The 12,597-nt window shown below is 49.3% G+C and overlaps 1 protein-coding gene and 1 long non-coding RNA gene across 2 annotated transcripts; one reads left to right on the plus strand and one right to left on the minus strand.

The window, feature by feature from the left end:
• Positions 1-5,752: 5,752 nt before the first annotated feature.
• On the minus strand, positions 5,753-8,388 carry LOC135817344 (uncharacterized). Its single transcript, XR_010553533.1, has 2 exons — positions 8,123-8,388; positions 5,753-6,714 (listed from the first exon to the last, which is right to left on the minus strand). It is a non-coding gene; the product is annotated as an uncharacterized LOC135817344 (long non-coding RNA).
• Positions 8,389-9,934: 1,546 nt separating this feature from the next.
• On the plus strand, positions 9,935-11,860 carry LOC135816551 (uncharacterized). The gene has a single exon (XM_065329746.1). It carries the CDS (start codon positions 9,935-9,937, stop codon positions 11,858-11,860), a length of 1,926 nt encoding a protein of 641 aa, XP_065185818.1.
• The last annotated feature ends 737 nt before the right edge of the window (positions 11,861-12,597 follow it).

Raw genomic sequence — 12,597 nt, forward strand, 5'->3', positions numbered from 1 at the left:
GACTTGCACAAAGATTGTCTGGGTTCGAGACGGGGCAAGTGGACCTTCTGACTCTGCACTTACTTCCCCACCTTTTGAGTTCGTGACTTTCGAAGTTTCGCTTTTTGCCTGACGAACACTGAGCTAGTTTTTTTGGCTAGAGAGTCGAGTTGCAGTTTTGATTCGACTTGTATCGTCATGCCGAAGCGCTGCTGCGCTCCTGAATGAACTAGCAGACGAGAGATGGAACTGAGGCTCCCATTCCATACGTTCCATCCGAGCCGGCCGGGCGGGAGGCAGAAAAATGAGGGAATATCGTTATTATTTTAGTATCATTGGTGTAGGCTGCAACAAGCACGTCGTGGTCCTGAAGTGTGACTACTTTCCCGCAGTGGAAGCGAAGTGAAGCACAGCGAAAGGTTGTGGACGTCTGAGAAAGAACTCGATTCCCTTTCAATCGGCTGCACTAGCTCCAGAGCGACCCTCTCCTGAGGACAGACTGCGGAGAGGCCAGGAACCTGCCGAGTGACGAGTGGAAGCCTTAACCATGAAAATGAGGGGTGGAAGGACTGAGTGTGAGAGCCAGATGGCCTTTAGTAGTACTTCAAGTAGTATCTGAGTTGAAGGAGAGAACAAGTGTGCTGGAGAAACGCTGTGAAGTCCTCAGGCCTGATGTGTACTAGCTACTGTTGAAGTCTCACTTGTTCCGATATGAACATTTCATCAGCCCTTACTCTGAGCAGCTGTATCTAGACTTGGATCTAGGCCAGAGACATAGCATTGTAAACCTTACTGAAGCCATATGTATCCGATGCCTGGCTCTAGTGAGAAAGCAGTTTGACGCAGGCTCGCAAACTATGATTGAATCAGGGAGTGGTGGAAAGTCACATTATACCTCTTCATGACTAGCTGGTAATGGCGACGATGCGGCTCCGGCTGGGTCTCATGGGAAAGTAACTTGCATACCTGTTTAGTTGCAACGAGGCAACGGTACCCCATGTACTAAAGACATGATTGAACTACATTTCATCTCCTCCTGGGAGAATGTGGAACAAATAATGCCAGAGTGTGTCTGATACACATCACAGTCTGCTGAGTATGTTCATTATTGTGGACGTAACATAACTGCGCTGTGAGGTACCTTCTGCGTTGGACCTACAGTTGAGCCACTACTCTTCTTACAAATTCCGTACAACGGTGAAAGGATTTGTTGGAGCATCATCAAACAGTGCATTCGCCTTCATCATACACTGGCTCCGTTGCCTACAGTAATTCACATCTTGACGGGGCGCGCTGGGACGATACGGAAGGAGCGGCGGGAACCATTGGAGTGCTCATGATGCTGGTTAGCGGAGACGGATGTGAGTGTCAGGAACGGGAACGCAACCGCACTTCTGTACAGATCAGGAAGCGATGGAAGAGTTGAATCTGTTCAGCCTTCCATGCCGTGTACAGGGGCACAAGCGTAAACATGGCTACATTTCGAATGTGAACTGGCGATGGCATTGTGTGGTGACGAACACAACTACAACTGTTCAAATTTCAGCATTTCGAACATTATGCTTCCCACCGAATGGCTCACATGACGGAGTTGGACATTACCAGGCTAGGATTATCATTTGCTGTATTTATGGATAGTCCTTGAGTTTTCAGATGAAGTGCTTTATCTTTTACCTGTCGTTCCTTTAGTGTGGCACAATGTCCATGGCTGCTTTCTTGTCTTCATAACAGACTGGTATAATCAGCATGATTCTGCTTTATTAGAATAGAAATAAAAATTTCCTTTCGAAAAGGAAGCCCAGAAACGTCAACCCCCATGGACTGTGCTTTATGACTCTCGTCCATCGACGTTAACCGTCGCAATACCGTCGCAATAACTGCTGCATGTATGTTGTGCTGTGCGAACCGTACAAGATTTTAACAGCTCACCCACGCCTTCCCAACAGGCTCCTATATCCCGTACCGATAGCGTTACATTGAATATGAACTAGGCTAGCACAGTTATCCTTCGTTCTTTTGATGGCGGCGGGTAGCATGGAACTTGACGTGTTCTTGGGATCCTCGTGCAACACTTGCTGTTCCCGGATGCCATATTATTGGGTGCATCGAGGTTGCTTCTATGCTCACTGTTGTTTAGTAAGACAATTTTTTAATAACTATTTCACCAAAGAATATGGCAAGAGTATTTTGGGTTGGTTTGAACGCCTGGCTTCTCTTCACATAATAATTATACAGTCATGTACTTCCACTAACCCTACAAGTGCACATGACTCATGAGCTGCTGTCGTGCTGAAGACAGTGACGGTACTGATCATGTACATTGTACATCATGTACATGCCGTGCACCGTTCATTCATGCTGACAAAAAAAGTACACTACAGACGGTGTAGGGTGCCCGCAGTGTCGCCTGGGTGCACAGGCCCCGTCTCACTCGCGGCTCGGATCTTTGTGCAAGTCATCTATTACAACTAGGCTAGGCCATGGCATAGGAGGAGCCGCAAAATACCAGGCGAATACAATCAATTATTGTAGTTCAGTTCAAGGATACAGTCATGTAAAAATAATTTTTGAGTTTGCGCTGAGACGCTCCCTTCCTACTTGAATCCCAATCGAACTCGCGCACTTCCACCGAAACTAGGTGACTGCGCCCTACTAGATGGGGATTTGTATGCAAAATGTCACTAAAAGCGCCATTTCGTTCTTATAAAAGCACGGATGACCGCGATTGGCCCATATGTTGTAGTCTTTAGGACGCTGGGTCGACTGGTTTTGGTCCGAAAAGGCTGCGATGCAGCGTTCCTCCTGTATTCCCAATCGAACATGGTTGAACAAGCGGTCACGTGCTCCTGCGTACGCCAGTCACCTGGTCACCGTGCCTGCAGGGTACAACTACTTACTAGCCTGTTTGACCTTTTTTGGGTGCAGTCCTGTCACTCGAGTTGAACTCGAGTTGAACCTTGGTGTGAAAGTAACAGTTGTCGCCTGCTGGCGTGGTGACCAGGTGATTTGGGCACCCAGGAGCACGTGACCGCTTGTTCAACCATGTTCGATTGGGAATAAAGGAGGAACGCTGCATCGCAGCCTTTTCGGACCAAAACCAGTCGACTCAGCGTCCAAAAGACTACAACATATGGGCCAATCGCGGTCATCCGTGCTTTTATAAGAACGAAATGGCGCTTTTAGTGACATTTTGCATACAAATCCCCATCTAGGTATATACCAGATATACAGAAGCCTTGCTTGGTAGTTTTATACATGTTTTTCGATTTTGACAGCATGTTACAAGGCGAGGACGCGTAGTGCTCCTGACTACAATGGTCGCAAGACCGGGACTCTGCCAACCGGTTTATGGTTGTAGTCAGGAGCACTACGCGTCCTCGCCTTGTAACATGCTGTCAAAATCGAAAAACAAATCCCCATCTACATGTAGTAGGGCGCAGTCACCCAGTTTCGGTGGAAGTGCGCGAGTTCGATTGGGATTCAAGTAGGAAGGGAGCGTCTCAGCTTTCTCGGACCAAGACCATTCGACTCAGCACCCCGAAGACTACAACTGGTGAAATTTTAATTTTTGCCTTAACTTCCCCTTTAAAAATCTACATGTGACCATGGTGACAAGTCGATCCGATCCGAGTGTGTTTTCAACTGACACAACATTAATAAGTATTTTTTACTAATGACTAATGTAATTGTTACTTGACAAGACAACCTTCTTATGGCAGAACCACAAGACCTAATACTGTAATAGCAATACTAGCGACTAGGCAGTTGAGTAGGCTATAGGCTAGGGTTCCGAGCTCAGAAACTGCAGTAATCATGGTAATTACTTCCGAAAAAAAGTATAGCATTCCTACATGATGGTGAAAAAGAAGGACAAAATGTTACGAGTTGCGACTAACTGTCCACCAACGTAACCAGATCTTATACAGTCGCTTTCGTCCTTCTTCTTTTTCACCATAATTTAATTGGCTCACCATCCGAGTTGAACATTACACTTCGGAGCTCCGGCTTCGAATGTGACAGTGTGTTTGGCCTAATTCGCTCCTAAAACCATAGCAATTCAAAGAAAATTTTCAAACTCCGCCACCATTATTACTCCCGAACTCCAGACCTTCTTTGGCCTTTTTCTTTGCTCCACATGGTGGACGTTTCTTCTTCGATTTATTTTTGAGTTATTGCAGTTTGTAGTCCGATTTGTGGCGTGCCCCTTTCCGGTGACATGGATGGGGTTATGGATGATGGTACCCTGGAAAGTTCCAGTGGTGACCAGGTTCCGAGCGGCTCTGGGGCCAGTTCAGCGAGATCTGGGTCACTCAGGGCGTCTGCTCCTGAAAATTTGGCTTCTGAGGATCAGCGAGATCTTCTTGCCGCCGGGCCTCCGGCTCAGGCATTGGAGCCTTCTGTCAGTTCGGAAGATCAGCGAGATCTTACCCTGACTATGACCATGATGACTAAGCCTCAGGCTTTTGATCCACGTGCCGAGGTGGACACATCCGGCAAGTACCTTATACGAGCTCCGGCTCCGTCTGTCATCACAGACTACATAGAAACCAGGGAGTCGTATAGACCCGGGAGGCGACACGCGCATCACTTGTGCACGACCATGATCGACTCAACGATTCAAAATATTACGACCTGCTCGGTGTGGGACACGTCCGTACATAGGTCATAGCGCCCGGGAAATCCGTACATAGCGTCGTCTTCGTCCTTTCGCTGAACAATTCTGGTCAGACTTTCGATCTCCATTGCCGAAATACAGCCATCTGTGGCCATCGCTGAGGAGTTCACTAATAAAGGGTCTTGTTCACTGGCTTACTCACTGGCTTTGCACTGCCACTCGAACTCTGAGGCACTTTGACCACCTAAGATGAGGTAATCCTTTCTTTACAAATTGCCTCAATATTTTCTCACCTTTAGGGCAATGAAGTAATTTTTTTCCTCGTGACTAACTTCGACCGACCAAGTTGCCCTGTCCCAGTGATCTACAATACTTATATTGCACATCTGTGAAATATTGGACCTATCCAGATAAACGAAATGACTTATATTCGAAATTACATTTTCCAAAGTTTTCCTTCACAAATAGTCCCAATTTGTTCTCACCTTTAGGGCAATGAAGTAATTTTTTTCCTCGTGACTAACTTCGACCGACCAAGTTGCCCTGTCTCAGTGATCTACAATACTTATATTGCACATCTGTGAAATATTGGACCTATCCAGATAAACGAAATGACTTATATTCGAAATTACATTTTCCAAAGTTTTCCTTCACAAATTGTCCCAATTTGTTCTCACCTTTAGGGCAATGAAGTAATTTTTTTCCTCGTGACTGACTTCGACAGACCAAGTTGCCCTGTCCCAGTGATCTACAATACTTATATTGCACATTTGTGAAATATTGGACCTATCCAGATAAACGAAATGACTTTTATTCGAAATTACATTTTCCAAAGTTTTCCTTCACAAATAGTCCCAATTTCTTCTCACATTTAGGGCAATGAAGTCAATTTTTCTTCAGGACTAACATCGGCTAACAAAGTGGCGCTGTCCCAGTGATCTACAATACTTATAATCATTGCACATGTGAAATATTGGGAGTCACAGAGTGAGGAAATGGCCTAAATTGAAACTTGAACTGTTCTGCCAAGTTTTATGCAGTGAACGCAGGGCTGAGAGCCCACAAGAGCCATCCCGGGAGATCTTGTGCGCCACCAACCGAACCTTCGGTGAATGTTCACAAGGTTAGAAGCTCGCACAGATAACACACAGTGGATGCTAATAGTAATACAATGCACTCAGGAATGTGTGCAAATACGACAGAATTAATTCCAAATAAAGTCAACAATAGCTGCCTCAACACAGTGCTATCAACCTTCCGTATTTTCCATATTTGTACGGAAAATCACTACTTCGTCCACGCTATGGATTTTGAGAAAAACGTACGGAAAATTGAACGGGATTGATCAGTATGTATAAGCATTGCAAGTGCAAGCTGAGCGATGAAAAGAAGAGAACCGAGTGGAAAGAAAACGCTGCAGTGGAGAGTCCTTAGAAAAGACTTAAAAAATATCAATAATATCGCTGCACGAGATCATCCTTATAAGTTATAACGTCAGCTGATCGTACTGTGGTTGATTCATACGGCGGTAAATACACACCTGCCTACACACGCTCTCTAAACTGAAAAGTTATTCTGGCACAGAGCTCTCCTTCCCGCCACCACCACCATCATCAGTTCGCGTCTGGCGCCTAGTCGATGCAGGGTGAGTGGTGTCCGACATAGCAGGTTGGTACATCAGGTAGCGTATGGCGCATAGCAGATGACACAGCAACAACATAGCTTGATTGCGACGTACCTTTCGTCCCGGCTGGACTCATCAGGCAATCTTCTTCTTAGATGAAGGAGCTTGACTCGGGAGAATGAAGTTGAAGACTCCACTGCAACTGCACTTATGGTTGGTTCATATGGTGGTAAATACACACCTGGCAATATGGGGGTAAATACACGCCTGCCCAGACACGCTCTCTAAACTGCAAAGTTATTCTGGCACAGAGCTCTCCTTCTTACCACCACCACCACCACCACCACCATCAGTTCACGCCTGGCGCCTAGTCGATGCATGGTTAGCGGTATCCGACATAGCAGGCTGGCACATCAGGTAACGCATGGCAAATAGAAGATGGCAACGACATAGCTTGATTGCGACGTACATTTCGTTCTCTCGGTTGTGCTGTAGCCTGAAAAAGGAAATAAGACAATGCATCCACATGACACAGACAAGTAATTACTGTTACAAATAATGCATACTGCTTGATAACAGAGAAAGAAAGTCAGTGGTCACACAAGTTTTTGGTCGTCCCTGAAACGAAGATCGTTCCAGGGGGGGGGGGGGGGGGGGGAGCTAAAATCTCAGTCGACTGACGCTATGCATACACATGTACATGCATGCGATTTTCGTCGTCCATTCATTTCGGAGGGTGGAGAGGAGGTCCAAGTACGAAATGAATGATGTTTTTTTGCAGGGATGACTAATCACTTTTGCGATGACCCCTTATTGCATCAATTTATCGTCTGAACTGCGCAATTGAGTCCCACTTTTATTATGTTGGGTCCAGATTTCAAGACTCGTGAAGTTCGAGGCGAAAAGCAGGCCGCTGAAAGGACGCCAGTAATTCAGTCTAGTCCGGTGTCATGGAGAGGGGCCGATGAACCGGCAACAAGAGAATTCAATACGCATGCTACTCTTCAGTTCATTGCTGGGGAAGACTACTCAAGGCCACGTCACTCCGGCAATTTAATGTACAAATCAGCAGCAACACTTGCAAACGTATTCCTACCAGCTGACCAGCAAGTTACCAGCCATCAGCTCTTCAAATAATTTCAACTTAACAAAGAGAGGAGATGGACAGATCGGAAAGTATCGTGGCAAGCTCAGGACAACACACGTCCGGCCCTATGTAACAACAGTGGAAAGTGCGTGCCATGGTATATTTTCGAAGGCATATCAAGAACCAGATAATGTGGACTGGGAGTCCATTTGCATCGTCCGATCAGCTGCTACAAGTGCCGTGAGCCAATGGCAAACACGTTTGACAGAGACTACTACCTCTACTGAATGCAACTTTGGCATGGCAGAGATCTACAAGCACGTTATCTTATCTATCAATAGAGTTGTATCCTCGTATGACTATGTGAAATGTGAGGTCGTACTGTACTGCAGATGCGTCTACGACCTGGTTGGAAATGTACGCAGCAGTTCCCACCCTCTTGACCAGAGATCGCACACACCCTAGGGTTTTGATGGGTTTGTACGACTCCCAGCTCTTGACTTTTGTTGGGTGTACGAGACGCACGCACAGTTTTCTTAGGGTGAGTACTTTTTCATGCAGTACTGAATGCGGCAAGCAGGACTCGCCCATCCGCCCCTCCCCAAATGGATCTACTCGAATGGTTCCGGAGGTAGGGGTGCTCTGGCGGGATTTTACGACATACACAAGCGCGCACACAATATACACACGCACGCACACACATACACACGAACGCACGCTATGTCGCACGTCTTGGGCATGGCTTCGTGAATACAAATAATAATTTAATGTTATAATTTATAGGATCCAAATGTTAGAGCAGCTTTACAAAACCTACCGTTCAATACCGGATCATCTTGTGACAGCTTCCTTGCAACACCCATGACTTGACCCCACTTCGTCTTGACGTCGGGAAATCGTTCACACCGGAGTTGGGACACGACTCATTGAAATCCAGGCCTATCTGCAGCTGGGAGCAGGACAGAGCTGATGGACGTCAGCAGCGGCTGTAGAACAACCATAAACGAGTCTTCTTTCTCCGCAGTCAGGCGGGACAGCAGCTTTGCAACGCAAACTTCTTGCCTTCTGTGGGTCTTTAGCGGCTGGGATTTGGAACGCTCTGTAGAAACCATTGAACAAGTACTGCACTCTATCAACCCACAAGTATTTCTTCCAATTCATGATTATTCGCAACTTTTTATGCAGTACGTGCACCAGATCAGAAGCCGCTAAGTAGCAAGGTTGAAAGTTTCAAGACAAATTGAAAAATATAATAACATAGAAAATTAGAATTCAAACCATACCTGTGGCCCAAGCCAATACAGACTGAGCGTTCACGCGAAGAGAACGTAGATCTACGTCAGCTGAGGTTTCCTTAGGATCAGGAGGTGATTCTTGACCCGGATCTAGATCGCGATCAGCAGCACTCTCTGCCTCAATCACGATCATCAAATGCAACTAATTACTTGGAAAAGTAGTTCATTCTTCTTCTTCTTTTCGAGCTACGATTTCCCACGATCCTATCGATCCTGCACGAGTCCGTTCACCAGGCCAAGGAGTGCACTCCCAAAGTCCCATGGCATAAGTACGCGGAGTAGTTGGTTTATAACTCAGGGCACGCACCGGGGATATCTGAGGGAAAAGTGGGAGAAAGTGCCGCGAGTCAATCATAGTCGGCCCGGAAGGCCTCGTGTCGCCTCCCGGGTCTATACGACTCCCTGATAGAAACTCATTTCCGTCGTGCCCTGACGGACGAAGAGCGAAAGTCTATGCTCACGTTGCATCCGCGTCCTGCCACGGAAGCGTTGATTGCCCCCAAGATCGATGAGTCGGTAAAGAGCTGGATAGGGCACCAGCTGCCTAAAGTTGCTGATGGGAGACTTTCTTTGGTGCAGCAAGCATTGCATGCATCGGTGGGCCCACTGACGTGCACCTGGGCTTCACTACTGGACACTGACCATGACACTGTCGAGGTGGCAGACGTAATGAACATTGTACAGCGTACACTCGTTCTGATGGGCAATGTCAATGCCTTGCTCACCCAGGCACGGCAGCAGACGGTCTTGGAGGCTGGTGGCAAAGAGGTAGCCACATTAATGAAGGATGAGATGCCTGAGAAAGGCAAGTGCTTGTTTGGAGACAAGTTCACGGCGACTTTGACCGAGAAGGTCAAGGCGTCAACAGCTTTGCGGGATGCGGTTCGCCTAACTAAGCCCGCTAGTGCAGCCCCGGCAAGAGCCAGGCCACCTTTTCGTTCCGGGGGGTTCGGCGCCCAACGGGGCCGGGCCCCATTCTCACTTCAGTCGCGCTATCGCGACAGCAACCGGTCCGGGCCACCCCACAGTTCCGGCAGGGGTTATCCAGATCACGGCCGCCGATTCCGGCCTTACCCACCACGGTCCCAGCCGCAGCAGCAGCAGCAGCATTCCGTCCCGCCTCCGCAGCGGAGATCAAACCCGTCGGCTTAGCAGCCCGGGGTTGTCCTGCAGATCAGCGAGAAGTTCCTGCGATAGTGCAGAATGCGCAGCTGAATCTGCACAGCCTACCGGATTCCTCTCCGGCAGGCCGAATTTGTCATGCATTGCACAATTGGAAATTAATCACACAGGACCCGTGGGTCCTAGCAGCAGTGGAAGGCTATCGACTATCAATGAGCAGCCAGCCACACCAGGATCGGTTGCCACAGCCATACCATCTGGCACCAGCAGAGCAAACAGGATTAGACGAGCAATTCCAGAAGATGCTGTCTCTAAGAGCCATAGAGAGAGCACCGCAAGAGCCAGGGATGGAGTATCTGAGCCAGCACTTTGTCATCCCAAAGTCCGACGGTCGTTGGCGGGCTGTATTCAATCTGAAAGCCCTCAACCAGCATGTATGGACAGAGCATTTCAAGATGGAGTCACTCCATCATGCCGCCGATCTTCTCCAGCAAGGTTACTTCATGTGCAAGCTGGACCTCAAGGATGCGTTCCATTCTGTCCGCATCCACCCGTACAGCCGAAGATGGCTCCGTTTTCGCTGGCGGGAAGAGACATGGCAATACCGATGCTTGCCGTTCGGGCTCTCGGATGCCCCCCGCACTTTCACCAAGATCCTGGCACCGGTGGCAGCATTTCTCAGATCTCTGGGAATCCTCCTAGTGGTGTATCTGGACGACTGGTTGTTCATAGCTGCCACAGCAGAGGCAGCCAAGCAATCGGTGAACGCAGCAGCATTTCTGTTGGAGCACCTGGGCTTCATCATCTCCAGGGACAAATCGATCCTGACGCCAGTGCAATCTCTGGAGTTCCTCGGCATAACAGTCAACTCGCTGTCCATGGAGTTTCATCTTCCAGATCGGAAGTACGAGGGCATACGCAAGGACTGTCGCCAAATGCTGAACAAAGGCACTGCCAGCCTCTCGGCACTACGGCATTTGCTAGGGAAAATGCAAGACGCGACAAAGGCGGTACCACTAGCGCAAGCGAGGTCCCGGATGTTGCAGTTTGTTCAGAACCAGATAACGGACGAACAGGAGATCATTGCCTTACTGGACGATGCCCAAGACGACCTCTCATGGTGGATTCACCTGACTCCAGCACAACGGTGCAGGCCAGTTCAGATCGCACCGCCCTCCCTGACTCTGACCACCGACGCATCCAACCATGGTTGGGGTGCGACGTGCAACGGCCAAGTCACAGGCGGCCCTTGGACAATCCACGACGATCGGCACATCAACTGGAAAGAGTTGAAAGCGGTCTTTCTGGGGCTGAAGACGCTGTGTCCCGACCTGACAGATCTAACGCTCCGTCTGGAGATCGACAACACCACGGCCGTAGCGTATATCAATCGGCAAGGGGGCACACACTCGTTCCTGGTGTGCCAGTTGGCGAGGGAGATCTGGGATTGGGCGTATGCTCGTCGGCTGTTCCTGGTTGCAGTGCATGTGCCGGGTGCCAGCAACACGACCGCAGATTACCTCTCCCGTCATCTACTGGTGGACAGCAGCGATTGGAAGCTGGACAGCGACCTGTTTCACTTGATTGTGACGCACGAGGGTCTACTTCTCTGCGATTTGTTCGCATCGAGACACAACAGCCAACTTCCCCAGTATGTCAGCTGGTATCCGGACCCGGACGCAGTAGCAGTGGATGCGCTTTCGCTGCCCAGCCACATGTGGGAGGACGGCTATCTCTTTCCCCCGATAGCATTAGTCAGCCGTTGTCTCCAGTTCATCCAGTACCACCAAATTGCCAATGCCGTACTAGTAGCACCAGCATGGAAGGGTCAGGCGTATTATCCTCAGCTGTTGTCCATGTTACGGAGCCACCCGTGGCGGCTGCCGGAGATACAGGATCCCGTGTTGGGTCCATTCGGCGAATCACATCCGATGGAAGCCAACCGGCTGCAACTAGCCGTCTGGCCACTATCCGGGAGGCCGCACGAAGTCGCGGCCTTTCAGCACACGCTTCCCGTCTATGGGTTTCATCGTGGCGCTCATCAACCCAGTCCAGCTACGAGTCGGCCTGGAACATCTGGATTCGCTGGTGTCCGCGGGAATCGCTTGATCCCTTGGAAGCTGATGAAGTGCGGGTAGCCAACTTTCTAGCTTCCCAATTCGAGAGCGGCAAGCAGTACCGAACACTGAATGTCTATCGTTCAGCACTTTCGTCCACGTTACCGGTACGTGCAGATGAGTTGCCCATTGGCCAGTCCCCTACAGTTCGGCGCGTCATGGCCGGTGTCTATAACGAGCGCCCTCCGCAACCGCGCTACAGTGAGACCTGGTGTGTTGCATCTGTCCTGCAATACCTTGCCAGTCTTGATAATCAATCTGTCTCACTTGGCCAGCTGTCTGAGAAGCTGGTGATGCTCATCGCCCTGGCCAGAGCCCCAAGAGTCTCGACGTTGCATGCACTCTCCATACAGAGTATGCGTAGGAAGCCGGATGGCGTGCAGTTCATCTTGACACGCCCCACTAAGACCCAAAGGGTAGGCTCTGCACCAAAAGAGTTTGTGCTGCCTCGGTTTGCACAGGCGTCTACACTCTGCCCAGTGGTCTGTCTGGATGAGTATTTGTCCCGCACTATTTCTTTGCGGTCTGCTGCTGACACTGGGCTCTTTGTATCAACTCGCCCTCCTCATCAGGTTGTCAGCTCTGCTACGCTTGCTCGCTGGCTAAAGACCGTGCTCAAGGCAGCTGGCATCTCGAGCACATTTACAGCGCATTCAACTCGTGGTGCTTCCACAACGGCGGCTACCGTGGCTGGTGTCACGATGGCTGAGGTACTCGCCGCAGCTGATTGGAGTGGTCAGCATACTTTCATTGAGCAC

The sequence above is a fragment of the Sycon ciliatum genome, chromosome 5, assembly GCF_964019385.1.
Source record: "Sycon ciliatum chromosome 5, ocSycCili1.1, whole genome shotgun sequence".
NCBI lineage: Eukaryota > Metazoa > Porifera > Calcarea > Leucosolenida > Sycettidae > Sycon > Sycon ciliatum.